Source organism: Penicillium longicatenatum (genome assembly GCF_028827895.1).
Source record: "Penicillium longicatenatum strain IBT 33135 chromosome Unknown contig_11_segment0_segment0, whole genome shotgun sequence".
NCBI lineage: Eukaryota > Fungi > Ascomycota > Eurotiomycetes > Eurotiales > Aspergillaceae > Penicillium > Penicillium longicatenatum.
The window spans coordinates 1,221,439-1,248,975 of NW_026643117.1; the positions used below are offsets into that span (position 1 = coordinate 1,221,439).

General features: G+C 47.9%; 13 protein-coding genes across 13 annotated transcripts; 8 read left to right on the plus strand and 5 right to left on the minus strand.

The window, feature by feature from the left end:
* Positions 1-36: 36 nt before the first annotated feature.
* On the minus strand, positions 37-1,508 carry gliJ (dipeptidase gliJ; the record flags this gene model as incomplete). Its single annotated transcript, XM_057110862.1, has 5 exons — positions 37-538; positions 737-810; positions 916-1,204; positions 1,278-1,461; positions 1,487-1,508. The coding sequence occupies 5 exons, from the start codon at positions 1,506-1,508 to the stop codon at positions 37-39; spliced, it is 1,071 nt and encodes a 356-aa protein (XP_056978088.1).
* Positions 1,509-2,116: 608 nt separating this feature from the next.
* gliK (gamma-glutamyl cyclotransferase gliK) lies at positions 2,117-2,608 on the minus strand (the record flags this gene model as incomplete). The annotated part of the gene is made up of 2 exons (XM_057110863.1): positions 2,117-2,155; positions 2,180-2,608. 2 exons carry the CDS (start codon positions 2,606-2,608, stop codon positions 2,117-2,119), a joined length of 468 nt encoding a protein of 155 aa, XP_056978089.1.
* A 409-nt stretch (positions 2,609-3,017) lies between these two features.
* On the plus strand, positions 3,018-4,422 carry gliI (aminotransferase gliI; the record flags this gene model as incomplete). Its single annotated transcript, XM_057110864.1, has 2 exons — positions 3,018-3,902; positions 3,979-4,422. 2 exons carry the CDS (start codon positions 3,018-3,020, stop codon positions 4,420-4,422), a joined length of 1,329 nt encoding a protein of 442 aa, XP_056978090.1.
* Positions 4,423-4,836: 414 nt separating this feature from the next.
* gliT (thioredoxin reductase gliT) lies at positions 4,837-5,911 on the minus strand (the record flags this gene model as incomplete). The annotated part of the gene is made up of 3 exons (XM_057110865.1): positions 4,837-5,082; positions 5,148-5,454; positions 5,523-5,911. 3 exons carry the CDS (start codon positions 5,909-5,911, stop codon positions 4,837-4,839), a joined length of 942 nt encoding a protein of 313 aa, XP_056978091.1.
* A 349-nt stretch (positions 5,912-6,260) lies between these two features.
* On the plus strand, positions 6,261-7,194 carry gliG (glutathione S-transferase gliG; the record flags this gene model as incomplete). Its single annotated transcript, XM_057110866.1, has 4 exons — positions 6,261-6,336; positions 6,393-6,699; positions 6,781-6,864; positions 6,948-7,194. The coding sequence occupies 4 exons, from the start codon at positions 6,261-6,263 to the stop codon at positions 7,192-7,194; spliced, it is 714 nt and encodes a 237-aa protein (XP_056978092.1).
* A 627-nt stretch (positions 7,195-7,821) lies between these two features.
* On the plus strand, positions 7,822-9,517 carry gliF (cytochrome P450 monooxygenase gliF; the record flags this gene model as incomplete). Its single annotated transcript, XM_057110867.1, has 4 exons — positions 7,822-8,019; positions 8,076-8,185; positions 8,249-9,021; positions 9,099-9,517. 4 exons carry the CDS (start codon positions 7,822-7,824, stop codon positions 9,515-9,517), a joined length of 1,500 nt encoding a protein of 499 aa, XP_056978093.1.
* Positions 9,518-10,472: 955 nt separating this feature from the next.
* Positions 10,473-11,088, plus strand: N7484_000447 (SRPBCC family protein; the record flags this gene model as incomplete). Its single annotated transcript, XM_057110868.1, has 2 exons — positions 10,473-10,748; positions 10,837-11,088. The coding sequence occupies 2 exons, from the start codon at positions 10,473-10,475 to the stop codon at positions 11,086-11,088; spliced, it is 528 nt and encodes a 175-aa protein (XP_056978094.1).
* Positions 11,089-12,110: 1,022 nt separating this feature from the next.
* gliP (nonribosomal peptide synthetase gliP) lies at positions 12,111-16,876 on the plus strand (the record flags this gene model as incomplete). The annotated part of the gene is made up of 2 exons (XM_057110869.1): positions 12,111-14,495; positions 14,558-16,876. 2 exons carry the CDS (start codon positions 12,111-12,113, stop codon positions 16,874-16,876), a joined length of 4,704 nt encoding a protein of 1,567 aa, XP_056978095.1.
* A 971-nt stretch (positions 16,877-17,847) lies between these two features.
* On the plus strand, positions 17,848-19,161 carry gliM (O-methyltransferase gliM; the record flags this gene model as incomplete). The annotated part of the gene is made up of 2 exons (XM_057110870.1): positions 17,848-18,073; positions 18,134-19,161. 2 exons carry the CDS (start codon positions 17,848-17,850, stop codon positions 19,159-19,161), a joined length of 1,254 nt encoding a protein of 417 aa, XP_056978096.1.
* Positions 19,162-19,944: 783 nt separating this feature from the next.
* Positions 19,945-21,594, plus strand: gliC (cytochrome P450 monooxygenase gliC; the record flags this gene model as incomplete). Its single annotated transcript, XM_057110871.1, has 3 exons — positions 19,945-20,043; positions 20,099-20,286; positions 20,358-21,594. 3 exons carry the CDS (start codon positions 19,945-19,947, stop codon positions 21,592-21,594), a joined length of 1,524 nt encoding a protein of 507 aa, XP_056978097.1.
* A 533-nt stretch (positions 21,595-22,127) lies between these two features.
* gliA (MFS-type gliotoxin efflux transporter gliA) lies at positions 22,128-23,738 on the minus strand (the record flags this gene model as incomplete). Its single annotated transcript, XM_057110872.1, has 1 exon — positions 22,128-23,738. The coding sequence occupies one exon, from the start codon at positions 23,736-23,738 to the stop codon at positions 22,128-22,130; it is 1,611 nt and encodes a 536-aa protein (XP_056978098.1).
* A 526-nt stretch (positions 23,739-24,264) lies between these two features.
* On the plus strand, positions 24,265-25,207 carry N7484_000452 (class I SAM-dependent methyltransferase; the record flags this gene model as incomplete). Its single annotated transcript, XM_057110873.1, has 3 exons — positions 24,265-24,305; positions 24,364-24,535; positions 24,599-25,207. 3 exons carry the CDS (start codon positions 24,265-24,267, stop codon positions 25,205-25,207), a joined length of 822 nt encoding a protein of 273 aa, XP_056978099.1.
* A 412-nt stretch (positions 25,208-25,619) lies between these two features.
* On the minus strand, positions 25,620-27,259 carry N7484_000453 (cytochrome P450; the record flags this gene model as incomplete). The annotated part of the gene is made up of 3 exons (XM_057110874.1): positions 25,620-26,274; positions 26,349-27,113; positions 27,171-27,259. The coding sequence occupies 3 exons, from the start codon at positions 27,257-27,259 to the stop codon at positions 25,620-25,622; spliced, it is 1,509 nt and encodes a 502-aa protein (XP_056978100.1).
* Positions 27,260-27,537: the final 278 nt, after the last annotated feature.

The window sequence follows — 27,537 nt, forward strand, 5'->3', positions numbered from 1 at the left end:
TCATCCCCTCAAATACCCCAACTATAACCCTAAAGGTCAATTTTGTTCTCTGACCCGGCTTGCCCCTGCCTGTCTCAACAGGGACTCTTGCTGTGGTGTCCACATTGCATCAATTTCGTCGCACTGCATCGAGATACCCTCGCACCGGCAGATCCTTCGAGTAATTTGTTCAACAGCTTGCAGGACTCGCAGAGCATTGAGGCCCATGATACCTTGCACATCATCGTCGCTCAGTCCACTGCGGAGTAGCTCGGCGACTAAATTTGGATATTGTGATACGTCGTCAAGACCCTGCGGCCCGTGCAGCATACCATCGAAGTCAGACCCAATACCCACATGGGCAAATCCAATCCGCTCGCCTATGTAGATGATATGATTCACCACATCAGAGACCTTTGGTGTTTGCTTTTCTTCCCCTGGAAGCGGTGTCGGGGCAACGAGGTTGGGCAGGAAGCAGACCATGATCACTCCACCGTTCTGCTGTAGCAGATCAAGAACTTCATCCGAGGCATTTCGGGGGTGCGGTGTCACTCCCACACTGAGAAGTTAGCTAGTCTCACTTTTCTGAAGAACTTGCGAATGTCGACTCACCAGGAGGAATGGGAGAAAATTACGGGAGCTTCTGATAACCGAAGAACGTCACGTTGGGTGGCATCATTGGTATGAGACAAGTCTACCATCCTGTATGAGAGAGCTTGTCAGCGGAACTCCTTTGTGAATGGGAAAAATTTCCTACATTCCAATCCTGTTCATTTCCTTGATTATGCGTTTCCCATCATCGGATAAGCCCGTCTGCTGGTTGGAGGAACTCTAAACACAGTATCAGCCAAGTACAAGATTCCAATGACGTTCATCTCATCTAAGAATTAAAGGCCAGGACAGAATCTGGCGAGGGGTCCCGAAACTGCAACTGACCGAGGTGGCATATCGATTGTCGCAGTTATGAGTCAACGTGATATATCGTACTCCTAATCGATGATACGTTCTCAGGACGCTTACACTGTCGGCGATCTGATGCAATCCCTCGATCCCGATCAAACTGGCGATTCGCCCGGATCGAAATACTTCCCATACCTCGTCAGCTGTGCGGGCTAGGCTGAGGATATGTGGATACTTCTCGATCATGGCATGGATGAGGTCGATCTGCTGAAGTGTTTCGATGACCACGAGGTCGGAGCGTGTAGCATCACCTCCGGGCTTCGCACTATGAAGAGAAATCCCCAGTAGTGTTAATAAAATCAACCATATAGAGGGTTTCACGGAAAGGAAACTCCTACCATGGAATAAACGCACTCCAGAATTGACCACCGACATGACCCTCTCTTAGCCGGATGAAGTCTGTCTGTCCGATAGGCAAAGTATCGAGATCAAAGCCCTCTCTTTCGAAGTGATTCTGATAAAGTCCTCTTATGATAAAGGGAAAATCATTGTGGCCGTCTGGTTGATTCTTAGTGCTGAAGACTGTCTGTTTTCGGAAGCGACAGACCGATAAGGGGGGTTTTGGCCATTAAGCTGTGGGCTCTCTGAAGGTAGTCTTCCATCTCCCAACCTGCTTTTTACTACTAGAATAAGTGATTAGATTATCTTTGGGGTGGCATTTTTGGGTTCATATGAAGTCGCAGGTTAAATTTTCGGGGGCCGTAATTCGGTCCGAGCAAGTTTGCTGGAAAATTACGGAGCGATTCGGATTCATAGGTTAGGTCAATTTTAATATCAATCTGACTATACTATCATCTCAATCCAATAGGGCATGCTGATGATATACTACCAAGCCGTTCGTCCTTCATAAATGATCACGTTGCCATGCCCCGCGTTCCAAATCCTCGCATGAACCTGGTCATGCCAAAGCCACATGAGATAATAGACCATCACGATTAACTTCCCCAGCCACAAAGGAGAATGCCCACGATCATTTACGATAATTTTGGTTGTTTTTGCGAGTACTCGAATAACCCGTCTCCAAACGGCCAGGAAAAGCAAGGCCCCCACGGCCTGGAACCTTGATGTATTATCGGACTGGGCTGGGTAGAAGGGAAGAGACTCGAGATACTTCCGATAGCTGATCGGAAGGCTATGTTCTTTGCATCCGTCAAGAAGAAGTCCCTAGCAATAGCAGTCAGCAATGAAATGGAGCCGATCCACTTCCAAACTCGCACTGGGTCATATAGACATCACGTACCATATACCGTTCACTTGGTCCTCTATTTGGCCTCCATGGATATTTTGCTTTCAAAGTCTGTGCCATAACAGGTTTTTGGGTTGTACGACTCACTCCATCGGACTGTACCTCCAGGATGTATGCTTCGACGCTGATTTCATCGTAACCAACTCCAGAACCTTCCGACCGGACTAGTTGGAGATAGTCCTCTCGCCGGAGCTGATACAAGACTCCGTGGACTGGCGGTATGGACGATCTTTCTGATGATGAAGGCAGCAGGGCAATACTGGCAAACGAAGGCTCCGTATAAGGAATGCCGAATATGTCAAAGGTGAGGATGTGCGTTGGTACCACGCCGACCTTGATAGAAAGAGGGATGATACCACGGTTGATCATGACAGACGATTTCATGTTTGATCCATAGCCGAAGTACCAGACGCTGGCAGCCATTTTGAGAGCTATTCAATATGAGATAATGGACCCTTGGCAACCTCTACCATGCGATAAAATGACCTGAAAGCATGGCCTTGATTAATCGAGATGAGTTCTTTTAATCCGTAGTTGTGACGTCCACTATGGTTGAAATGCATGCGATTGTCCCCTGCGGACTGTGTGCGGCGCGCAATAACGGTCCGATTCAACAGCGAAGACAGATATTCAATTTCATTGGGCCGCTGGTAACCGAAATCTTCGTAGCTTTGGATTGTCTTATCCAAGATGTGGCTCGGACTCGATGCTATCGGTCCGTTTCTCAGTATGTCAGCCACTCTGCAAATCAGTCAAAAGTGCTCAACCCTTTTGTACTGGTGTAAAAAACTCATTTACCATTTTACCTACCTTCCATCTGCGTTCGTCAATCATGGACCAATCTTCCGGGCTCTCCACCCATGCTGGCGCGACAGTCGCCCAACTCCTTCCCGCATTCGACTTTTCAAAATTCGACATCCCTCGCAATGAATCGGGCACTAGTCCAATTGATATGTCGATGGGTGAGAATGGTGTGCTTGGTGATGAAATGATTTCAGCCTGCAAGAGTGCTGTTGAACATGGCTTTGCGGTGGGCAATCTATCATACCCCAAAAGCCCTCTTGGTGATCCCGAGCTTTTGAAGATCTTGGCTATCTTTTTCAATAATTATTTTCAGCCCGCCCAGAGGGTAGAGTCATCGCATATCTCAGTTGCAGCCGGGGCTTCGGCATGTCTCAATGATCTAATGTATAGCATCTGTGAGCCGGGAGATGCAGTTTTAGTGCCTGGTCCATATTGGAGTGAGTGTTTCATGACAGAATACAAAGAAGAAAAGGAGACTTTGATGCTGATTCTGGCAGATGGATTCGACTTTCACTTTAATATCCGAGCTCAGGTCACTCCAATTACCGTCTCTCTTCCTCAAATGGAGGATCAGTTTACGTTAGAGTTGATCTCCGCACTTGAAAACGCGTACAAAAGTGCTTCTCGCCCAGTTCGAGCGATTGTCCTCACCAACCCTCACAATCCTTTAGGGAGATGTTATCCCAAGGAGGTCCTCGAAGGCTGTCTCGTGTTCTGTGCCCGTCACAATCTGCATTTTATTTCCGACGAGGTCTACGCGCTCTCCACCTTTTCCAGTGATGACTTCTCCCAGACTCCAGTTCCCTTCACTCCAATAATGTCACTCGACGTGACCGCTATAGGCGGAGATCTATCACGGGTACATACGGTATGGAGTATTAGCAAAGATTTCGGCTGCAACGGACTACGAATAGTAAGTATTGGAAGCTCTACGCACATGCCCTGTCAGAACAGATAAGACTTAGGAGTACCACTGACTTTGGAATAAGGGCTGCATCGTGTCCCAGGAGAATCAACCTCTCAATCTTCATCTCGGTATTTCGGCTAGCCTAAATTTCTCGTCAGTCAGCTCGCTTATCGCTAAAGCAATCCTCGCATCCCCTCAGTTGCCACACTTACTCGCCCTCAATTCCCAGCGCCTTGGAAAACAATACAAGGTTCTAACGGCGTTTTTGAAGAGCCACGGTATTGAGTACTTTCCTGCATCGGCCGGGCTCTTTGTATTTGCACGACTGGTACCTGATTCAAAAACATGGGAGGAGGAAGCTGACATGGTTCGTCGGATGAGAGACGTTGGAGTGCTAGTTGGACCTGGAAAGGTCTATCATACCGGGGAGGGGGACAAGGGGTGGTTCCGATTGACCTTTGCTTTAAAGAATGACATACTTGAGCAGGGGTTGCAAAGGCTGGAAAGGGGATTGATAAACTTCTAGCTAGAATTATATATGGCGTGATTGAAGTTATCAACCGAAAAGACATCTACTGCAATATAAAAACTTCGACATGGTGGAAATTTGTATGATCCTAATAATAGAATGGAGCCCAGAGAGCTTTAACGAATCATTTCGAGAAAATCCTGCGATGAATCAATTTGATTTCAAATTCAATGTAGAAGATTCGGTGCCCTTGCAGATTGAAAAACTCGGAGAATTATCCATTTACATTCCGGCAAGGAACCCGTCAGGGGAATTAGATGCAAGTGCCCAGGTGAACGAGCCAACAATTATACAATCAAATTTATAATTGAGGATTACTGTTTAAAATCAGAATCAACAAGCCCACAACGAAATTTTCAGATCTTTTCCCTATCTTAGCCTGCGAATCCATGGAAGAACAATGACCTATGTTTATTTCTGTTCCCCTGAGTATAGCTCCGCTTGCAACTGCCCGGCCAGTCCGCCAGCCACCAATGTCCCCGATGACATGGCCGTTACTACCGCCTTCATGGGCCCAGCACAGTCACCTGCCGCAAAGACCCCGGGAATAGAGGTGCTATAGAAAGGCTCCGTCGTCTTGATGTCGCCGTCGGATGAGAGGTGCAATCCTAGTTGCTCCGCGAATGGACCATTGATTTCCGTCTTTGGCTTGTGAACCTATAGTCGATCAGTTCCCCCTTCACTTGTTGACATTTTAGTGGTCTGGTGTGGTGGATAATTACCAGGAACCCCTCCATTCTCTGCGTGCCATCTTCAAATGCAACCTCCACATCTGATTTACCCTGTCCTTTAACCAAGCGCGCGATAGGCCTGCTATCAACTCTAATACCCGTACCATCGCTGGCTTTCTCGAGTGCCTGTGTGAGTTCTTGTGCCCCATGTGTATAGATGGTCACGGTCGTGGCGAATCGCCTGGCCATACGTGCGACGTGCATCGCCGGCATGACGTTGGCCATATCCCCAATCGCGAGTACTGCGGCGGTTTCGCAGCCTCTTTCTTCAAAGCCGTGACAGAATAGACAATGGAAACTGTAGTGTACCGCGTAATATCAGCAATGGCGGTTCGAAAATAAGACAAGGGATTTGAAGATGCTTACATTCCTAGTGCCCAGCACTCTCCATACCCCGCGATATCTGGAAAAATATCACGGACTCCATTGGCAAGCACGAGCTTCTTTCCTTTCCACACCCGCTCTTTTGAGTCAATAGCAGTAAAGCTTCCCTCTGCATTGCGTTCGACCTTCTTGATCTCGGCATTCTCAAATTGGATCGTGTCGTAACGCTGAATGCGCTCCCTAGCAGCCTGGCGAAATTCCTCGGGCGATTTATGATCCCACGAGGCGACATTGTGCATGTGGCTTGCGAGGGCATTACGATAAATCCCGGAGTCGAATACAACAGCTCGGTGTAGCTGGCGCGCTAGGCCGGTGGCGACCGACAACCCGGCGGGGCCTCCGCCGATGATGAGGACATCGAAGATTGCCATGGTGAATATGAAAATTAGATAGAAGATTGGAATTGAATACCCTGGGGAAATGTCCTGGCAACTACTCTTTTGTATATTCATAAGACCAAATAAAGAACCCAAGAGTGGGTACCTCGGAGACTTATCATTGGTTCGATCTCAGCTTCGGTCCGTTCGGAGACATTCCACACTCACGGACCCCGAACTGTGCTCCACCGACTTCCCCCATCAACTGACATATCACCGGCGACCCTTGAGGCGCCCGTGTATATCGGCCAATTGGGGGTGATGATTATATTTAATCATGAGGATCTGAACAGTTGACAATGAAACGATACTACTGTCCAGAAATTACGTACGCTCATACATCATGACGCAAATCAGTGGGGAGGTCGTCCACGGGGACGTCGAATACGACGGGCGAGTCATACTATACATCATTGAAGGTGGGCCACCATGACCATTCATCACTGCCCGCTCCTCGCAACTTAACTCAATGCAGCCGATGAGACGTCATACATCAACTACATCAAGCCCATCATCCTGGCAAAGGAGCTCGGCCTTCCTCACGTCCTCTCCGTGATCGATACGAAATCGCAATGGTACTACCAGATACACCCCGAGCGATACGTACCCGCACTCAAAGACCGTGATCCAAATACGCAGCAGGATGTGATTGTCTTCGAAGGAACAGCTTGCATCCAATATCTGGCGGATCAATACGACTCTGACGGGCAATGGGCCGGACAAACCGCATGGGAAAAGGGCCAGGTTCTGTCCTGGACAGCTTACCAAACGGCTGGTTTGGGGTAATGCTATCAGTCCTGCAAACACCCAAATCGATCACCATTGATAACATAGTGAGAAATGAATCCTAACAATTCGAACAGGGCAACGGCCAAATACTGGCTATATTTTCTCCGGGGATATCCTAGTCGCAAAGAATCTATCCAGTTACCCCGGACCATTGAAAAGTACGTCTCCTCGTAATATCCAATCAGTAAATACTGGCAAGAGTTGTGTTTGACATATCTTGCCCACTACGCAGATTGCATAGCAATTGTCTCCAACAGTGGGATATCCTCGAAAAAAGACTTGCGCTCCCCGGACAGAATTACATCGCCCTCCCGAATCGGCCCACTTTAGCCGACCTGTCATATTTCCCGTTTGCTATGCCATGGATGTTTACATTCTTGGGAGTGAAAATTCAGGACTGGCCCCACATCGAGGCGTGGAGTGAGCGGATGCTAGCACGACCAGCAGTTCAAGAGATCTTAGAAGCAGCACCAACCTACGGACACTGAATACGAAGATGTTACTTGACCTGAAAATAAAGTCTTGAAGGTAGATTGGATAAATCGTCGGTTGTCTGCACCAGCTACTAGATTGTTCAGTGCGTCGTATGAGATTTCGCTATAGAATTCATGTCCGTAGAGAATATTCAATATCCTACGAAAATACTAGTCTGTCAACTCGACACTTAGCAGTGAGTGAATGGCAGGCTGACCTGGACACTTGGCTAATCCAATTGAAGAAAGGGATCCGACCAATTATCCAGTAGAGACTTCGGACTACGTAAGTCTGTTTACCATACGAATACATGCTTTATTTTCCGATGCACACTTTTCTACTCGAATTCTACTTCACAAGTTTGTCGATAAGATCTTCTCATTTTTTTATTGTTATCACAAATTCTAAGTGCGGTCATAGGATGAAGTAGCTCAAGATGGGGTCATCTCAGACAACGTTCGCATACCGAGTAGACTCTCGGGGCCGATAATGGTCCGCTAACGGGCCGATGCGAAGGCGTCCCATCATCAGATTGACAATGATAATAGACCGCAACTCACTTGCCATGGAAATGTGATCAGAGGGCGATAAATGCAAAGTTCTATTCTAAATCAAAACTTACAAATCAATCATTCATCGCCATGAAATTATCAGCCCTACTATTGGAACCAGGGCTGTCTTGGATGCGAGCAGCTCCTGTTGGCCTCTTCGTTATTTCATCCCTCTTTGTTTGTCTTTCAGTCTTGTTTCTCCGGCGGAGTCGGCCATCCAAACTCAATCTTCCCGTATTTGAAGTTCAGGATGAAGTCGTCAAGACCATCGAAGAAGCGCATAAAAAGGTATGTCTGTAACTGAACTATGATTCACACTCCATTTTACTAATGTCAGAGGTCAGCATCCCGATTCACCCTTTGTACTTTCACTCGTGGGGATGGAGATGGTCATTTTACCCCGATCCAGCATCGATCTGATCAAAGGTCTCCCAGAGACGCATGTCTCAATCAAGTAAGTAATACTGCTGGAAAGCTTAAATACTTGAATGGAGATTAATGACAACAAACCCTTCAGGAAACACCATCATGATGTCTTTCTCGGCGAATATACCTACATGGGCACAAAAACGGAGGAATTCGATGCTGCCATGCGCTACGACCTCACTCGCAACACACCGACGGTCCTAGCCTCATTTAATGCAGAGGTGCGCCACGCACTCGACGACAGCCTTGGTTCTTGCCAGAGCTGGACTTCATTAAAGCCTCGCGCAGCCATGTGTCGGGTTACTTCCCTCATGTCCGGTCGCGCTTTTGTCGGAGTGCCGTTAAGTCACGACGAGGAATGGGTGGAGGCGACAGTCAATTACACGGGTAATGTCACCAAAGCCTGGTTGGTCTTGCGCACAATAAATCAGTTCGTCCGGCCAATTGTTGCTCCATTCCTGCCGGAGGTCAAAGCACTCATGCGCATGCGTGAGATGACATCGACTAAAATGGCGCCGCTGCTGGAGAAGACGGCACGGGGAGAGGGTAAGGGCAAGGACACCGATACTCCGGGAGGTGATATGATCCGTTGGTTCCAAGGGCGATACGAAACCAAAGCATCGCCACGTGAGTTGGCGAGAGATCAGCTCCTGGCAACCTTTGCCTCAATCTACAATCTCTCAAATGCATTGACCTATCTGATGTTCGACCTCGCGAGTTATCCGGAATTCATCGAACCGCTGCGACAGGAGCTGGACGAGGTCCTTGGTGACCAAGAGACTATTGATAAGGACCGTCTGCAGCGACTTAAAAAACTAGACAGCTTTGTGCGAGAATCCCAACGCCATAGCCCTCCCTCACTAGGTATGTGGGCCCCCGTTGCTTCCTACATAATGCCTTGCAATCACTCTCTCCACCTTGCATGCTGACCACTTTGACAGCCAATATGCCCAGAATCGTCACCCACCCCAATGGACTCCGCCTTCCGACGGGCCATCATCTACCCCAAGGCACGCGAATAATGGTGCGGGCCCACACACTCAACATGGACCCCGAGTTATACCCAGATCCCACGCGATTCGATGCGTTCCGGTTCTCCCGACTACGCGAAATCCCCGGCAGCGAGTTCAAATACCAACATGTCACCACAGGGACCGACAACATCAACTTCGGTCATGGTATTTGGGCCTGTCCGGGACGTTTCTTTGCCAGTAGCCAAATGAAAGTGGTGGTAGCGCATCTCCTCCGTAATTATGACATCAAACTTCCAGAAGGCAAGCCGAAGCCTAAGCAGCAGCATTATGGACTGGCAATTCTGCCGGATGCAACTGCTGAAGTTCTTCTGAAATCACGGACATAGATATTGTGAATGAGACCTAGACTTCAGCACGGGCCATGCATGGGCGGCCCTTTTGGACAGCGCGAGAGGTCATAGGTGGGTCGTGACAACTTTTTGCTTCTGCTATTTTCCGGTGGTTTATAGGGAAGATTTCTGGCTCTATACGCTCCAATATGGCCCGGGTAGGGGAGAAATAAATCATCAGTCAGAAATTTCGTATGTGGAGGTATAAGTCACGTTGGATTCGGCCTTGGATGTTCAAGGAAGTTTAGCATTGAAAAATTTTTTCGAGATATATATCGATTCACATCATTTGTCAAAGCACCAGCTCTGACCACTATTTTTTGCATTTTCCAAAGAGAAGTAGTTTTTAGAACTTAGCACTAGGATAGTATTCTGGGGTTCATCACCTTATTCAGTAAAATCATAATGTACTGAAACGACCTTCCAAAATGAAATAACTTGCGCGGGGGATTGCGGACCTCGGGAACCACAAGTGGGCGTCACTCTTGATACATCATACTGTATTCTTGGTGATGTTTGCTACCCCCCGTAATTAAAGATATTTGACCAGAAAATTACAAGTAATACTCCGGGGCTACGTGATGTAATTTTGCTCTAGCCATCTTGAATACCGGACCCTCTTCCCCCTATAACAAGCGGATGCCCATAGACGGGCTTTTGACACCAGGGCAAACCTCTAGGTGTGGGGACCTGGGTCCGTGATTTTCGTGGGCCAGCTCACCCCTAGGTTGCCGATGGGCATGCCGAAACATGGGGCCAGTTTGAGAAATAACGGGCCGTTCCGGACACCGCATTGGCACCGAATGGCAACCATCGAAAAATCACTAACATAGAACCTGGGGTGTGAGTAGTATTTATTCCCCCCGTGTCTCCAATTATTTGAGCTATAGCACTAGCCTCGTCTCGTTTCCCATTCACATCTCTTTCATCTTCTAATTTTCCATCGGTAAAAATGTCGGAGCCATCCTTCGCCTTCAATGTCGCCTACACAGTTCCCGTGAATGGCGAGGGAATGACCCCAATTCTCACTTATGAGGAATTTTGGAAGGGCTTACGCCGCGGCGGCCGCAACCCCCACGATTTCGCCGACTATGTCGCTAGCACCGAAGTGCACGCGGACCCAACGGCTACCGAGTTCAAACGGAGCCTAACGCTTGCTGATGGGGCTGTGCATAGTTCACGGGGAACGATTCTGCATCAAGATGTTCGCATCGCAGAAGGACTTCATGTTCGTACTGGTGCCCTCTTTTCTTTTTCTCACATACAATTCGCTGGGTCGCTTGCCGTCGCAATTCTGACTGGCGTGAGTTTCGCAGGTTGAATCCACCACTACGGACACCGGTGCTAAGAGCACAATGTTGGTATCTTACGGGGGCGCCCCAGGGCAAGGACAAGAGTCACTGTTTTTGACGGCCATGTATGAGCTACGCGTGAACAGCGTGGTGCCAGGTAGCTCCGAGGCAAAGGATATCGAAACGAACTATGCCCAGTTGGCCAAGGGAGCGGCTCTCACAGCGGTGGAAAGGATTCGGCTGTGGAAGGTAGAGGATCGCTTGGATGCTCCGTAGAGCACAGCACAGACTTCTTGGCCTAAGTTTCAAGAGCTCATTAATGCATTACATTGTCACTAGGCCGTAGAGTCCACTTGCTTGACAAGTTTACAGTAATTAAATATCAAGATTTTACTTCATGATTCCTCATTTTCTTTTGTTCTAGGAAAAGGTAAAGAAAAGGCGAGTACCTACACTGGCCCGCCGTATCTGGCTGTTTTATGGAAGTGTATTTCCAATGTTAAATTGCGAGATAGGGTGGGTTCTGGATAGAGACGATTGCATCCAAGCAGTGAGCCCAGGGCTGATCAACTGGAAAACCTTGCAGACCAATAGATCTCAGATTGAAGGTATTTGTCACGAAAGGAACGATCAAGTCTATACAACCCTTAAAGGTAATAGAAATACCTGAATCAGACACTATCCAGCACTTCTTTGTAGTGTATACTCAAGTATTCATAGAAATAATGACCTTCGAATTGTTTCAATGGACTTTGCAAGATTCTCCAAACATCGCAGCTCAATCGACTATTTGATCTATCAAGAGAGAAAATAGAGCCCCAAGAGAGGGGCGTATATTTCCAGGGTGTTCTTCTCATCAATATTTCTTCTATTACCTGTCATACGTAATATGGATATACTTTGGTGGAGGCAAAATGCTCATGAGCGCCTCCCCATTGGCCACTTTACAAGATTTGCCGCTTAGTCTGGGTAAGCGGCTTGCTTATCGCACCGATAGGATGCCATGTGTCCCCGAGTAGACATCAAAGCTGGAAATAGGCACCGACAGATCCTTCCACGAGGGAATCTGAAACATGGCCACATGGACTCCGGGCAACGGTATCCTTTCGGGTGCCGAATGCTCTCTCTTACTCTTGTATACGGTCAGATGCCTTCCCCAGTGTGCCTGCGACGTCCGATTTTCGGCCCATTTTGATTGTATGATATAATATCACAATTAAACCCCTTTCCTCGCGTACCATAGACTCAAATGGATATTTGTGACAATTAAAAAGTTTAGCAGAAAGTGTTTTGTCATCATGATATCCACACAGGCAGTTGTGCTACAACTTATCTCAAGTCTACTCCATGTCCATCCGACAGAGCTCAGCCACACCTGCAGCTTTGTGGCTCAGGGTGGAAGCTCCATAGATGCGGTGACTTTATCGCAGGCATGCAAAAAGTCGGGCATTATCCTCTCAGTCCAAGATATTATGAGGTCTTTCTCAATTACCGATATCGTCCACGCAGCCTCTTTACAGCCAAGCGATGATACTATCAACAGCCAATCAACATCCTTGAGCATTACACCTTCCAGAAATCACAGTTACATACAAAAACCAGGAAAATACCCTGTCACGGATATGCAACTGACTTTCATCAATGGAAGTGAAGCGCGACCGGGAACGAACATCATTCAGCATCAGCAACCATGTGTTCCAGAGCGGATACCGCTTCTCAAGCAGGCCTGGAAGACGGTGCTGGAGGCGGAGCCAATCTTCCGGACCAACTTCAGATTGGAAGACGGTATAGGCTATCTTATCGACACGGAAAAGCCTGTATTTGAGTGGGAGGAGGTCATCGTCAGTTCAAAGGAAGAATATCTGTCCATCCTTGAGGAAATGCCTACGTTGACTGAGGTCGGCTTTCGCTTCAGAGTGGTGGTTCAAGAACCCCTTGGCGCTCAACCACAAGTCGCATGTCTCATTTGGTCTGTTCATCATGCTCTAGTGGATGGATTTTCCATGGGGATTCTACTGGAAAAGGTCGAAAACGTCGCTCGAGGGCTTCCAGTCCAACCAGGGCCTTCATTCTCGTTACTTTCCGGCCATCTTCAGCAACTTCAACAGACAATGAAGATTCAGGGGCGGGAATTCTGGGAGAAACAAGAACAGCGTTTCCCCACTGCTACTGGTGACATTCTCTTACCCCCGCCGAGCGGCATATGTGGGAAAAGTCGCTCGATTCTTCACAGTGTCACACCACATACCCCTCAGACACGGCTCCACAGTTATGCCAAAGAGCTCGGGGTTACAACCGCTTCGATTTACATGGCAGCATGGGCGCTAGTTCTGTCCCAGCTCAGTAACTCGGACACAGTGACTTTCGGCACCGTCGTGTCAGGACGGAACCTTGACCTGCCGGGCGTTCATGAGACAGTAGGGCCGTTGGTCAATACACTGCCACTGCATGTCTCTCTGGAGAGCCAGACTATGAGTTCTCAACTGTTACTTGAGGTGTTCTCGCAGCTTCTCGAACTAGCTTCCTTTCACTGGACCATACCTGAACACGGCTACCGCCGTGATTTCTCGTCTGCCGTCGCGATGCAATATGAAAGCGTTATGAGCGCTGAGCTTGTAGGCTCATGCCCCCACCAGAAAACCCGAACAGTGATCAATAGCGATATTCCGTTGAGTATCATGGTGGCACCGGACGGAGAGATCCACATCCACTACCTCAATACTCATTACAGCGCTGAACAAGCCAAGCTTCTGGGCCAGCAGTATTCGAATGCGCTTAGATCTCTTTGCTGGCCGTCATACACCGTTGGAATGTGTCTGGAAGATCTGATGGGAACATCATTCCGCCAACGGCTGATGGACTACGGGAACTGCCATTCTGGGCTGACGACCGAAACATCGATCCATGATGACTTGGTCACCCTGTTTGAGCATGCAACAGAAAACAATCTGACGGGAACTGCGTTGGAACATGCTGAACTCTCTATGAGCTATCAAGAGCTGGATGAAAATAGTACCCGGCTGGCCCGGTATCTTAAAGACATCATCAAGATCCGTGAGGGAGAGATCGTGTGTGTCCATGCAGATCAATCTATGAACTGGATAGTCGCTATCTATGGAATCTTGAAGGCAAAGGCGATCTATTGTCCTTTGAACCAGAACCTGACTCCAGAGTTGCGGTCTTCGATGTTTGAATCTTCCACCAGTCGAATTTTCCTTGTCCCAAATGTGTCCAGTCTTGTTTGCAAGCCCGAGGCTTGCGAGGAAATGATCACAATAGAAAGAGTCCTTGCCTCGGAGGAATTAAACCAGGTCCAAGAAGAACCCTCAGTGTCATCTCCGCGATTAGTTCCCACACCCGCCGCTGCAGCCTATCTGTGCTTCACTTCTGGCTCCACGGGTAAGCCAAAGGGCGTCATCTGCACTCACCGTGGCCTAGTTGCTTTCCAGCGAGACCTGGAAGTGCGGTTATTTGCCGGGCCTGGAAAGAAAATCGCCCAGCTGATGTCAGTCTCGTTTGACGGATCCATTCACGAACTCTTCTCTGCCCTTAGCTATGGTGCTACATTGGTACTTCCTGACTCCGCAGGTCCTTTTGACCATCTACAGCGAGTGGACTCGGCGATTCTAACCCCATCTGTCGCCAAGATTCTGAAACCGGAGGACTTCCCAACACTGAAAAATGTGAGTACCCAATATCTCGTTTGACTATCCTCTGCTGCACGATACTGATTAGAAACTTCAAGGTTTACCTTGTAGGTGAGCCCGTGCCGCAATATGTCAACGACCAGTGGGCAGAAAACAAGCAGATGTTCAATATGTACGGGCCAACCGAAGCTACTTGCGGTGCGACCATCGCTAGACTTATGCCCGGGAAGGCAGTGACCATTGGAAATCCGAATCCAACGACGCGAATTTATGTGCTCAATCGAAAGCGACTGCTCATCCTTCCTGGTGTGATTGGAGAAATATACCTAGCGGGCGTCCAAGTGTCCAATGGCTATCTGAACCGACCGGACGCAACGCGCGAGCGGTTCTTTGAAGACAGTATCTGTCCAGGTCTTGGAGAACGCATGTATGCAACTGGAGATCTAGGGTACTGGAACGAGGCCGGAGATCTGGTATGCCTTGGTCGAAACGACAGGCAGATCAAACTACGTGGGTTTCGTCTAGATCTTGACGACCTGGAAACCCGCATAGCGAGACTGCCAGGAGTGTCTGCCGCCGCAGTAGCACGCCGGGATGACCATCTTGTCGCTATGTTGCAGCCCAGCACTCTATGTATGGCCGACATACGCCCTCGGCTGGCTAGCATTCTTCCAGTGCACATGATTCCAAAGTGTGTTGTTGCAGTTGACCAATTCCCGATGACCGGGGCGGGTAAGCGCGATTACCGACAGATCATAGCCATGATTGATGACAGCAAAACCATCACCTCGGAAAGCTTGACGGTGTGTGAGCAAAAAGTCTCCTGCATCTGGATCGAGCTGCTGGAGATCCGAAGCCCCGTGAAAATCTCGCCGGACTCTAGCTTTATCGACCTTGGTGGCCATTCCATTCTGCAATTGCGCTTGGCTAGTCGCTTAAGTGCTGTATTCAACTGTTCTGTGCCCCCTCGAACGGTGATCGAAGCAGCGACGTTGCGTGATCTGGCTCAAGAGATCGAAAAGATATCACTTAGCGGGCTGCCCGGCAAGACTAAAAAGAACGACTTCTCTATGCAGGTTATTAAAAAAAGATTTGGCTGTACCCAGCTTTCTCCCATGGAGACAGAATGGCTCACCAAGTATGGCTTGGACTGGGGAACTTCAGCGTTCAACGTCTCATTTGCCTATCAGGTTGAAAGCCTCCAAAAGCGGACGCAGTTAATCAAGGCCTGGGATCAGGTCCTGGCGAGACATCAAATCCTACGATCACGCTATATCCAACGTCGCCCTGGATGCTTTCACAGAGAGATGTTTGAATATCCTCCTCAAGTGCAGCTTGTCCGCTCACTCAACCTGTGGAAGGAAGTCAATCGACCCTTTCGTCTCGACAAAGAATATCCTGTTCGAGTCCTGTCCTCGCCTGATGTCATTTTGATTACTGCAACCCATACAATCTGTGATCTCACAACAATGCAGCTCCTGCTCGACGAAGTAGCAAGTATTGCTGATGGTAAACCGGCATTCCATGTTGATCCATCTTATATCGACTCTCATGTCTGGTCTGAGGAGGGGTCCCAAGAGAACATTGAATTCTGGGCCGAATATCTCGATAACACCCACCCCGTTGAATTTCCTCTTCTTCCGAGGTTTACCTCAGATCGAGTCAACTATCACGGTACTAGTTACGTCACGCGGATGCCGCGGGACATGGCACGGAATATTAGCGCTTTCACAAGTCGGAATGGTATAACACCACATCAATTGTCTCTGGCTGCAGTAGCACTCGCTCTACAGCCGGGTTCAGACGAAATTGATGTTGTTCTGGGGGCTCCGCATCTCAATCGCTCATCCATGGATGATATGGAAACCATCGGTTTGTTCCTAGAGCCTCTCGGGATCCGCGTGCAGAGTCCGGCTGACAAAGCATCAATGTCAACCATGTCATTTCTGCAGGCCATCCGGCAGTCCAGCCAAGCAGTCCTGGCCCATCCCGTACCCTGGACGCAGCTATGGCGCCGGTTTGATAGCACAACTGAATTCCCCAATCATCCACTTTTCGATGTGATGGTGACCTTCCACAGCCATCAGAGCTCTTTGAAGGTTCCCTTGGATGGGACCCAGCCATTATATACTTGGGCACAGGGTTCCAAATTCAAACTCCTGTTTGAAATTTCCGCCATTTCGGAGGATGACCTTATACTAAGGATCGAGTACGATGATGCATTATTCTCGCAACAGGAGATCAACAGAACAGAATCCTTGTTCGGAACTGCACTGGACCTACTCTCACGTGGAAGCGAATGGGGGCAGATTAAAGCAAAGTTGAAAGAAGCTATGGATATCACTCCTGAAACACCCGGTCAATTGGACTCAAAGAGGGTTTTTGGAATGAGACTCGAAGAGCTTAGCAATGCATGAAGGTTGTGCCTCAGGGATGTGATAGTTCATTGACTGAATGCCGTGTCTAAATCGGTTTGCTTTATACAGAGTGCTTTCTTCTATAGATTGCTATTATTTTTTTTTTTAGAAATTTGAGGAAATTTCATAGCTTTCCCCATGTCATTATTTACGGAGAGACCGATTTCCAGTAGAAAGGTCGACTACAGGATCCGAGCGGCTTGCTCCCAATGTGACATCCGGACAATCAAAGTCTTAGCAAATACTATTAACTCGAGTCAAGTCCTTCTGTATTCTTGAGGACCTTTCACGCATGCTAATCGTTCTGCCCAGGTGTCCAAAATTCACAAATCATATCACTAGCGATGCTTGCTACACCGGGATACATGCTAGTCTCGTAGAATGGAAGCATGTGATGCAACTGAACTAGCTCTTGGATACTTAACAATGGTATTATAAATAAATAGGAGCGGTAACTGTTCTATGTCCGCCGTATTACAGAAGCTAAATAATAATTATCGTTTAGAGGAGACGCGGCAACTTTGTGTATATTTTCATGTGATTCAGGTCGTTTTGGCTAAAGCTACCAGGGTCTACCAGGAAATGTTCCGTATCATCATCTATAGAGCTACATTATCTACAGCCTTGCAAAGCAAAGGCTACTGAATTTGAAATTCCAAGTTCTACTTAGAGCTTACTTTCAATATTGGTAACGGGCTCCAAAGCAGGTGGCTTATCACCGGGGTCCGAAGCAACACTGGAAACAATGCCGAAAATGATCGGTCACCGAGACGGATAGCAAGCCGCCACACACTTCCGTAGATACTCAACATTATGAATTGTTGGTTTACGGATACCGAGTGATGCGACTTTGAGGATGATTTTATTTAGAGCCTTTCCCGACTTCTTCGATGAATCTAACCATCCTAAAACGCGCCACTCCCAGTACTTGAAAAAAGAAACAGCTATCTCTATTTTTGCATTTGGAAAAAATGGAAGAGACTTTGTCGTTGTTGAATACGCACTTGGAGAAGACAGTAGAGCTTCTTAAAAGCGCCAAAATCCGTCAACAGCTGCATGAATCACTCCACAATCATGAGCCAGGAGTTCTGCCCAATGCCAGTAGTGTAGCACTGGCCAATCAGTCAATTGACCTTCTTCATGAAGTGGAGCAGTTGCTCGAACCGGGCCACCTGATTCTCGCAGACCACTTCCTCGGTATGATCAGGACCCAGGCGCGAGAGCGTTGAATTGGTGTGAAGTATATATGCTGACAAGGGTGGATGACAGGCTACGTTCATGCGAAATGTCTACTCGGCGCAGTGAATCTCGACATAGCAGACAAACTAGAGGCCAACGGACCCATGACCATCGAAGACCTCGCCAAAGCTTGCGGTGCTCGTGCAGACCGTCTTGAACAAGTTCTGCGCGTCTTGTGTTGCAATGGCATATTCAGCTACGAGGAATTAACCGGTCGCTTCAGCAATAATCATACCTCGACGTTGCTGTTGTCCAATCACTGGACACAGTGGCGAAACTGGGTCACTCTCTACGGAAATCAATTCTACGATATGGCACGCGGCATTCCGGATTCTCTAAAAGAAGGAGAAAATCGCTGGCCCGCTCAGATAAACTTCAACACCGATGAGAACATGTTCACCTACTTCCAGAGACAGGGCTGGCTACCACAGCTGCACCGAACCCTTGGCGCTGGCGCTTCTGCTCAAGCACCGGGAATTTTGGCAGACTATCCGTGGGATGAAGTTGCGAATGAGACAGTGATCGACATCGGCGGTGGTGGGGGTGCGCTGGTGGCACTTCTGCTTCGGGAACACCAACAAATGATCGGGGGTGTATATGATCTTCCTGCAGTGATCGAACATATCAAGCCCGCCTTTCATTCTCCAGAAGGGGAGTTCTGCGACCTGGGACCACGTGTCCCAGCGGCAAACCTCATCGCAGGGGACTTCTTTTCGTACATCCCCCCGTGTAAGGTGTACACGCTCAAGTGGTGTCTGCATGATTGGAAAGACGATGAGGCGGTGAAAATTCTTGAAAACATTCGGAACGCGATTATACTAGGGCCAGAGAGTCGGCTAGTGGTTCTTGAATCCATATTGGGCTATACGCGTAGCTCGCGGCTTTCCCGGTATGCTGATATGAATATGATGATCACAGCCAACGGCTTAGAGCGAACAATGGCGGACTGGCAGAGGCTTGCCAAGCGGACCGGGTGGGAAATTTCTAATATTTATCATCTGAGAAATGCGTGGCCATGCGCGATTGATATGAGACCATTGGTCTGAGATAGCGTGTCGGATGGGTCTTTGACTATGATGAATAGCACTGGGGCTTTGTATTGAAATTAAAGAGGATTTTTAGACATGGCACTCCTGCCTTTTAATTTAAAACTTCACCTATAGTGATCATTTGCTGTAAAATCTGGCGTCTCATTCTAAAACTTCACACCACAAGCACATTATTTGCATCTTATTACCTTGAGATATTCCCCCTAGAATTTTCATTGGATAAAGTTCACGATTCAGTGGCTTCCTTTGCGACCATAATCCGTTCTGTGACTGGTCTTTGGAATGCGTCATCTTTCTCTATAGGTTATGCTCAGGCTACTCAGCGGAATGTGAGCTTGATGAATGAATTCTAAATTTGGACCTTCCAAGTTTATATTGAAAATTCCAATTCGAAGCCTTCTTGAACCCGGCAAGGCCCACACCACGAATTCAGTGTTCCATAGGTATAGATGGATAATCTTGCTAGTTTCGTCCGCTTGTTCCTTCAAATTCTTTTGAACAGTGCCATTTATAAAAATTGATCTGCAATTCACGGCAAAATGCCCCGTACCATCATTCGTACCTTATTGGCTACTAAGCTGACCTGTTGACATTTGCTGGATTCAATCCATCTCCAAATGCAGACGGGCCGAATTTCGGATGCCGAAGCCTGTCGGTTCACCCCAAAAAGGGGTGCCTTAACTATATGGCGAAATCCTTTTGTATTTGAGTGATTCCGTTCACTTGTGAAGGTAGTAAGCACCCTTTTCAACTATTAACTGGATCCGTAATTGTGATACAATGGGACTATTGATCATCATAGCCGGGATTTTCCTCATCGTTTCGGGATTAGCAGCCGGCAGTAAAATCTGCAATCGTGCCATATCAGGCGTGGTTCAGGTATTTCACCTTCTGATCGTGATCATATCAGAGTATCAGGCTAAAATTCAAATAGTGGCTTCTCCTAAAGAAATATCCAATTCGCCATCTGGAAAGAGGGACAGCTCTTCCATCCTGTCCATTTATCTGGCCGAATGGGCAAGGCGACATAGGAAAGTTCCTAGATGGCATCGAAAATAGTGAGCAATGGGGAAGCCGATATGGTAGCATTTATCGAATCTGGTCTGGGATGAAGCCCGAAATGTTTGTCACATTTCTTCCATTCTTCTTTCTTCAGCTTATTACATGGCATATTTGACTCACCAAGGAAACAGCGTCTTGACAAAGCCTGAACATATCAAGGTTGTGTTCAAAGATTCCGATAGGCACTTCAAAGCTGTCAACAATAATTCGGGATACCTCATGGGTCGAGTACTAGGCAAATGTCTGGGGCTTGTCAGTGGCCAGGAGTGGAAGGACCTGCGAGCTGTGAGTGGCACGGCCTTTTCACGCATTAATGTCACTAGTCATGTGGACTTGATCCAAATCCGCGTGAAAGACTATTTTCGGAACCTCGAAAGAAGAGGAAAACTGAACGACGGTTTCATCGACCCAGTTCATGACCTCAAGATGCTTCCCTTCTTCACTGTCGCAGACGTAATCTATGGTCGATTGTCTCCAGAAATGGAAAAAGAACTGCAATACCTGGCCCCTATTCATGAAAGACTATTCACCCACATCATCCAAGGGGGCCTCAGCCGTTTCGAGATTTCCAGATTTTTGCCAACAAAAGCCAACCAGACGCTAAGCGAATTTCAAGCCAAATGGAAGATGTTCAATCATATGGCGTACCAACGGGCCTGTGATCTGTCCCTGACTGAAACCCCAATATTCCAACTGTACGATGCCCTCCACAAGGGAGTTGTTGACGAAGAGCATGTTTATCAGACTATGGACGAGGCGCTGTATGCCAATCTCGACGTGACAATGGGGGGCCTGTCTTGGAACCTTGTCTTTCTGGCATCTGACCAGCAAGTGCAGAGCCAGCTACGAGAAGAGATTAAGCAAGCACGCCGAGAGAACAATGAGCAGCAATATCTTCTCAGCTCCACCACTTTTCTATCTGCTTGCATTTCCGAGTCCTCGCGTCTGAAACCTCTGGCTGCCTTTTCGGTACCGCAATCAGCTCCCACCGACCGAATAATCGATGGGTACGTCATTCCAGCTGGCACCAACTTCGTGGTTGATTCATACTCGCTCAACATCAGAAATGGCTTCTGGGGCCCTGATGCAACGGAATATCGACCTAATCGATTTCAGACAGTAAATAGCACTGACGCCCGCTACAACTTTTGGAGATTCGGGTTTGGACCACGGCAATGCATGGGACGTTATGTGGCAGATATAATCATTCGTGCTTTGATTTTAGAGTTGATTGACAAGTGGGAATTGCATCTACCTAAAGAATTGGTGGGTAAGAGTTGGGGGCGTGATGAGGAGACGTGGATTACCCATCCGCAGATGAACCTGATTTGCGTTCCTAACCTGCCGGATGAGAAGATTGAGATTTAGATATTGGAATACGGAGATATTATTTTCGAGCTTGTCTTATCTTTCAACAACTCTGGCCTTTTTCAAATTCCATCAAATGGCGTATTGAACAACTCGAATGGAAAACCTTCTAAGCGACGGGATTGGAAGAACAAAAACCTTCTGGGTATGGCCTTACAAGCTCATTCTCTCCTTTTATATATCTCTCTTTTTCTCCGCGGAGCGTGGACACTAATACAAAATTCAATAGAAACCTATTTTGAACAATAATTTGACACGTACATCGATTGGTATCAGACATAACAAAATAGGGTCAAACGCATCTCAATTTGGTATAGGCAGCATTAATGATCTAACTGAAATTTCAAATACAGAATAAAAAACATGTATCTTCTCAACAATAGAGAAGAGTCCTCCGTACAAGCCTTGGTATTCGATATCCATTAATCCACAAAAAGTCTTTCAAGTCAATCTTGGATGGTTGCTAGATGCTGACAGCCACCCTCGCAATCACAAGCGATCAAATCAAAATAGTAACAGATAAGTTATTAATATTAAACATTGGACCTGCTGTCAGTTTCTGAGTCCAAATGGCTTTGAGCTTTTTCATCAGCTACATTCGGACTACTCAATGCCTGCGTCTCTGGTCTCAATTTCTCCCATTTGGGTAGAAGAGCAAATGGGAAGCTAATGGCTAGCATGGCTGTTGCGACTGCAAAGGCACCCTTGATTCCATCCATATATGCGGCCATAATCCCTGGCATTGCTGATGCCGGGAAGCTGTCCCTCAGCGAGGACGCACCAGTTGATAGAACAAGGGATGGAGATATTTCAGGCGCAGTAACCTGTATTCTACGCAAAAGCGTATTGCCGAAGACAGATTGCGCAGCAGAAACAGAGAATGAGCCGCCAAGGAGCTGGAAGAAGAGTGTCATCGCGGAGACGGTGCTCATGTCGGCCATATCCACACACGCCGTGTTCGCCATGATGGGAATTTGCGAAATAAATCCGGTCGACGCACCAGCCAGAATCTGATAACCGACCCACTTCCCAGTCGAGGTATCCTGGGTGATTGTATAGATAAGGCCTCCTCCGACCGCGCTGAGAGCTGCGCTGACTGCCATAAACGGAACAAATCTCTGGGTAGCACTGACGATGACACCAGAAATCATGGAGAAGATTCCGCCGATGAGGAAGGGTAGATTCCGCACACCGGAGCCAATGGGAGACGCATTTCGGATGGATTGGAAGTAGATAGGGAGATAATAGATCAGAATGAAGAATCCGCCAGAGTTGAAGAAGACGACAGCGCAGTTGGCAAAGATTCGGCGATTTCGCAACAGGCGAGGCACGATGGAGGCACGCTCTCCAAGCCACCATTCATTGAAGCCAAATGCGATGAAGATCAGGATAAATCCAATCAAAGTGCCAATCACGCTGCTGTTGGACCAGTTCTTCTGCATACCACCCCACTGTAAAGCCAGGAGGTAGCAGACAACGGCACCGATAATGAGAACACAGCCACTTGGATCTAATTGGAGAATCTTTTCCCTCCATGTGGCTTCAATCGGCTTTGCTCCCTTGGGAGTCTTGAAAAAGAAGACAATAATGAACGCAGCCAGACCACCAATAGGTAAGTTAAGGTAGAAACACCAGCGCCAAGTGACTTTCTCGGTGAACGCTCCTCCCACCAGAGGCCCGACAAACGATGCCAAAGCGTAGGTAGCCCCCATGACACCCATAAAAGTAGGCTGACGCTCCGGGGTGACGGTATATCCAATGATGACAAAGGTACCCGTACAGAGACCTGCGCCTCCGATGCCAGCAATCGCGCGGCCGACAATCAAAGCCACACTGTTAGGAGCAACAGCACAAATAAGACTACCCAGTTCAAAAATGAACAAGGCGAAAAGGTAGGACCATTTTAGATTGAAGTATTTGAAAAATTTCCCCCAGGTCGTTTGGAAGGCAGCAAATGTCAAGAATGTGGCCGAACCGTACCAACCAATATCGTCGATACTATGAAATTCGTTGGTGATATAAGGGATAGCGGTGGCGAGAATCGTCGAGTCGAGGTTGGCAGTGAACATGCCCATGAAAAGAGCAAACATTGTAAGTGCTAGCCGGCCGGGGCCAGGCAGGTCCGAGGAGGCGTTGTCTGCCATGATGATAAAAACCGGTCTCTGGTTTCTGTTGCAAATTCTGAAGCTGTAAGCCTGTATCAACTGAAGGGAATAAGTACAGATCCCCTTGACCTTAAGGGGTATTAGGCTTGCGCAATGGGCCCTTCGGGACTCTGCAACAAGCCCTGACAAATCTGAATTGTGGCACGGTCCTTTGACTTGGCTGAATAATAAACAATAAGATGATCTGCGTCCCGCTACTCTATCGGCCCGTTGCTTCGGTCCGTCGCTATCGGCCAATAAGGTCTTTGCCCTGCGCCCCACTCCGAGCACCATTCCGGAATGGTGGATCATCCTCTGGCCTCCGTTCTGTTTTGTAATCAATCAAGAGTTAAGCTGGTTCCGGGTCAATTGCATCACCTAAATACTTCGTTCTAGCCGCTGCAATTTATTTTCACCAATGCACCCCTGGAGATATCACGCAGCTGCACTTGTGGCTATATTCGCTTTCTTTCTTCGGTATCGAACCACACTCACAGATAGCTTCAACTTGCCTACCACATCGACGATGGACAAAACGCTTGCAGATAAGAACCAGGATTATTGGAAGTGAGTCAGACTATTATTACATATGAGGACAGGAATGCTGACTGTGGACTGGGTCTAGTGATGCCTCAAAGCTTGTCTTCAAGGACAAATGGGTGCACGATCTGCAGGCCCAGATTTCTGAATTCTTGAAGGGTAACGCGGAGTGGATAGGTATTCAAACCTCTGACGCCGAAAATTCTGGACAGACCAAGTTGATGGATTATGCTTGCGGAAATGGCATTGTTTCACGGGTAAGTTCTGGATCAAGCTTATCGGAAAGATTGTATATAATACTGACTCAAGTCGTTCCAAAGTCCCTGCACCCTCATTTCTCCAAATGCATTGGCGTGGACTTGTCGGATGGCATGCTAGACAAGTATCGCGCGACTGCAGCAGATCTAGGCCTTGACGAGTCGCGCATGATAGCCATCCAGGGTGACCTCTTGGCCCCCACGGTCAAACCCACGACGCCTCCACTGAGTGAGGACGAGCTCAATGGGTTTGATCTAGTGGCTATCTGTATGGCATTGCACCATGTTGAGGATATCGACTTGGCTACTAAGCGTCTAGCCGAACGATTGCGACCGGGCGGTGTTCTTCTAATCATCGACTGGGCGACGCGTGATTCGCTGAACGGTACTGTGAAGCAACCTGTGATGGCGACAGGCCAAACCTCTTCAGAGAACAATCACCATCATCATCATCACCACCACCAACACCACGTTGATGAGACAATCAACCCAAAGCATCCTGCAGCGCATACCATCTCCCATGACAGCTTTTCAAAGGACCAGATATTCTCTCTTTTCAAACAAGCTGGATGTGGAGAGTCAAAGTTTGTGTTGGCAGATAGACTATCGCCCGTTCCTGGTGCGCGGAGTGGGGAGATGCAGTTGTTTTGGGCCCGTTCAACTAAGCTTTAGCATGTCTTGAATACCAAGTTTTGCCTTATCAGTCTACATCTTTAGGGTGCGCAGTCTTCCATTGTTATCTACACAGAACGAAAGATAAAAAACATTTGAAAATCAATGTTTGCATAAGATTGCCGTAGATCAGAGTCACAAGTGGCCTTGTGCAGTTTCGCCGTGTACTTGCCACGAATGACTGAATTGGATTTGCCAAATTTGGATTCATCAACTAAGTTAGTCACATGGCCTGTCTTCGAATCCTCAAGAGACGAACCTTGGAAGGTAGATGAAGGGTAAATGACCTGAAAGGAGTATCCTTAAGTAATCAGTATAACTAAATTGTACTACTTACTTATCCAAACGATTAATTGAATAGACCTTCTTGGAAATTTATGTCTTGATTAGGGCAGAATTCAGGAAAAGCCCACTAGGTGACTCTTCTTTTAAGACTAACTCTCAACTTATCCTTCGGGCTGCAGACACCACTTGTCTTTGTTCTCCCATCCATATCCCATGAGCTTCCCTTGACAGGTTCTAAATCCCAACAAATGAGCATGGCAGCCACAAACGCCAAAACTTCGCGCTCTGCTAAAAATCGCCCTTTGCACATTGTTGCTCCTCCACCATACGGCCTGATAGTCTTGATGTCCGAATGAACAAGACCGTCGCCTTTTTCCACGAAGAAACGCTCTGGTATGAACTCAGATGGGTTGCGAAAGTATCGCGAATCGGTATGATGCAGATCAGCAGGGACAAGCACGGCATCTCCCTTTTTCATGGGAAATACTGTTGGCTTGCCTTTTGCTTCGGGTGACCGCGCATCCTCCCCCATTTCCTGCACAGTACAGTCTTTTTGGAGGCGCTTGAATGACCAAGGGGCCGAGTCAAGGCGGAGAGACTCGAAATAACAAGACTTGAAAAGAGGACTACTGTTGTGAAGTCTCTTCCAGTCGATCTGCAACTCGTTGTCATTGATTAAACAGGCGGGGGCAATCTCCTGACGGATGTTCTCTAACAAGCCAGGGGTAGCATAGATGTTTCGCAACATCCAGTAAACTGTGGAGTTGGAGTTTGCATTGAGTCTGCCCTCGTCACATTTATGAGCATTCACACAATAACACCCAAGACAGGAGGGATCAAGAAGCAGATTACTTACGCCCACAATATCGACAGATCCACGGCAGCACGAGCTTGCATCGAGAATCCTCGGGCAGACCAGATTTTTTGTCGTTGTTTCATCAAGTCGCTAACGTCCGAAAATGGCCCCGACTCGGCATCCGAGTTGGCCACCGGCCCAACGGCTTCCATGTCCGCATGCCACGCCATTAGCTTCTCCACGATGCGGGCCCGGGATTTTCGCGCTTTCGCAATCGATGGCAGCCAGCCTGGGTATCCAAAAACAAACCCCATTATATTTGCATCTACCTGCCAAACATCCTCCAGGAAATCAGGATGAGAATCGACAAAAGCATGCCCCATCATCTCTGTTGAGCTTAACAAGCCCACACAGTTCCGGACGAGAGGGAAAAGATCGGCTTCGATAGTCCCGTCGGGTTGAACCTCGACATTGGCGGATCGCTCCCAACCCCGAAGATCCTCGGGACCGGAAGGGGGCCTGACAATTGACGGTACTGTTTCTTCAATGTCGGTCAAGAGTCTTTTCCACGACCGTTCGAAGCCTGGGCCTTTCATCAGCTGAGTGACAAAGGTATTCATCAGCTCATCGAAATGGTTTATCATCTGAGGTACTTCGGCTGATGGAAAGCTGAAGATTTTGGTTATGATGTTCGATCCCATGGTCTTGTGCTCAATGACGGAGCCCGGCAGCGCAAAGAAGGATTTCATTAGTGATGGATTGTGAATTATGCGGGTGTCAACGCCGAACATCTTGAGATTGAAGATGCCGTGCATAGCTCTCTCGCTGTAGTTAAATTAACCTTAATTCTTGCCTTTGACTTTCTGCCCTTCCGTAACATACCGGCTGTACCGCAGGAAGCTATCAGGATTCCATAGAAAGGCCCATACGTGGCCGACAAATGGCATCCCAAATGGAGCGGTTTCGATCATGGACTGGCCGTTCTTTATATGTTTGGATGATTCATCGCGTGCAGAGAGAGCAAGAAAAGTAATCTAGATCGTTTTTGGACGAGTGCGTTTAGCATTACTCGGACGCTGAGCTTTCCGAAGGACCAAAGAGGGGAATAACCAAACAAAGTATGACAAGCGAAAAAAAAAATAGAGAGAAAGCAGGATCATGGGGCACGAGGCAGGTGGTGATTTGGCGTACCAGAATTCCAAGAAGGCCGGCAAGAAGCAGTACCTTCATAGGTATGATCTCGCCCACG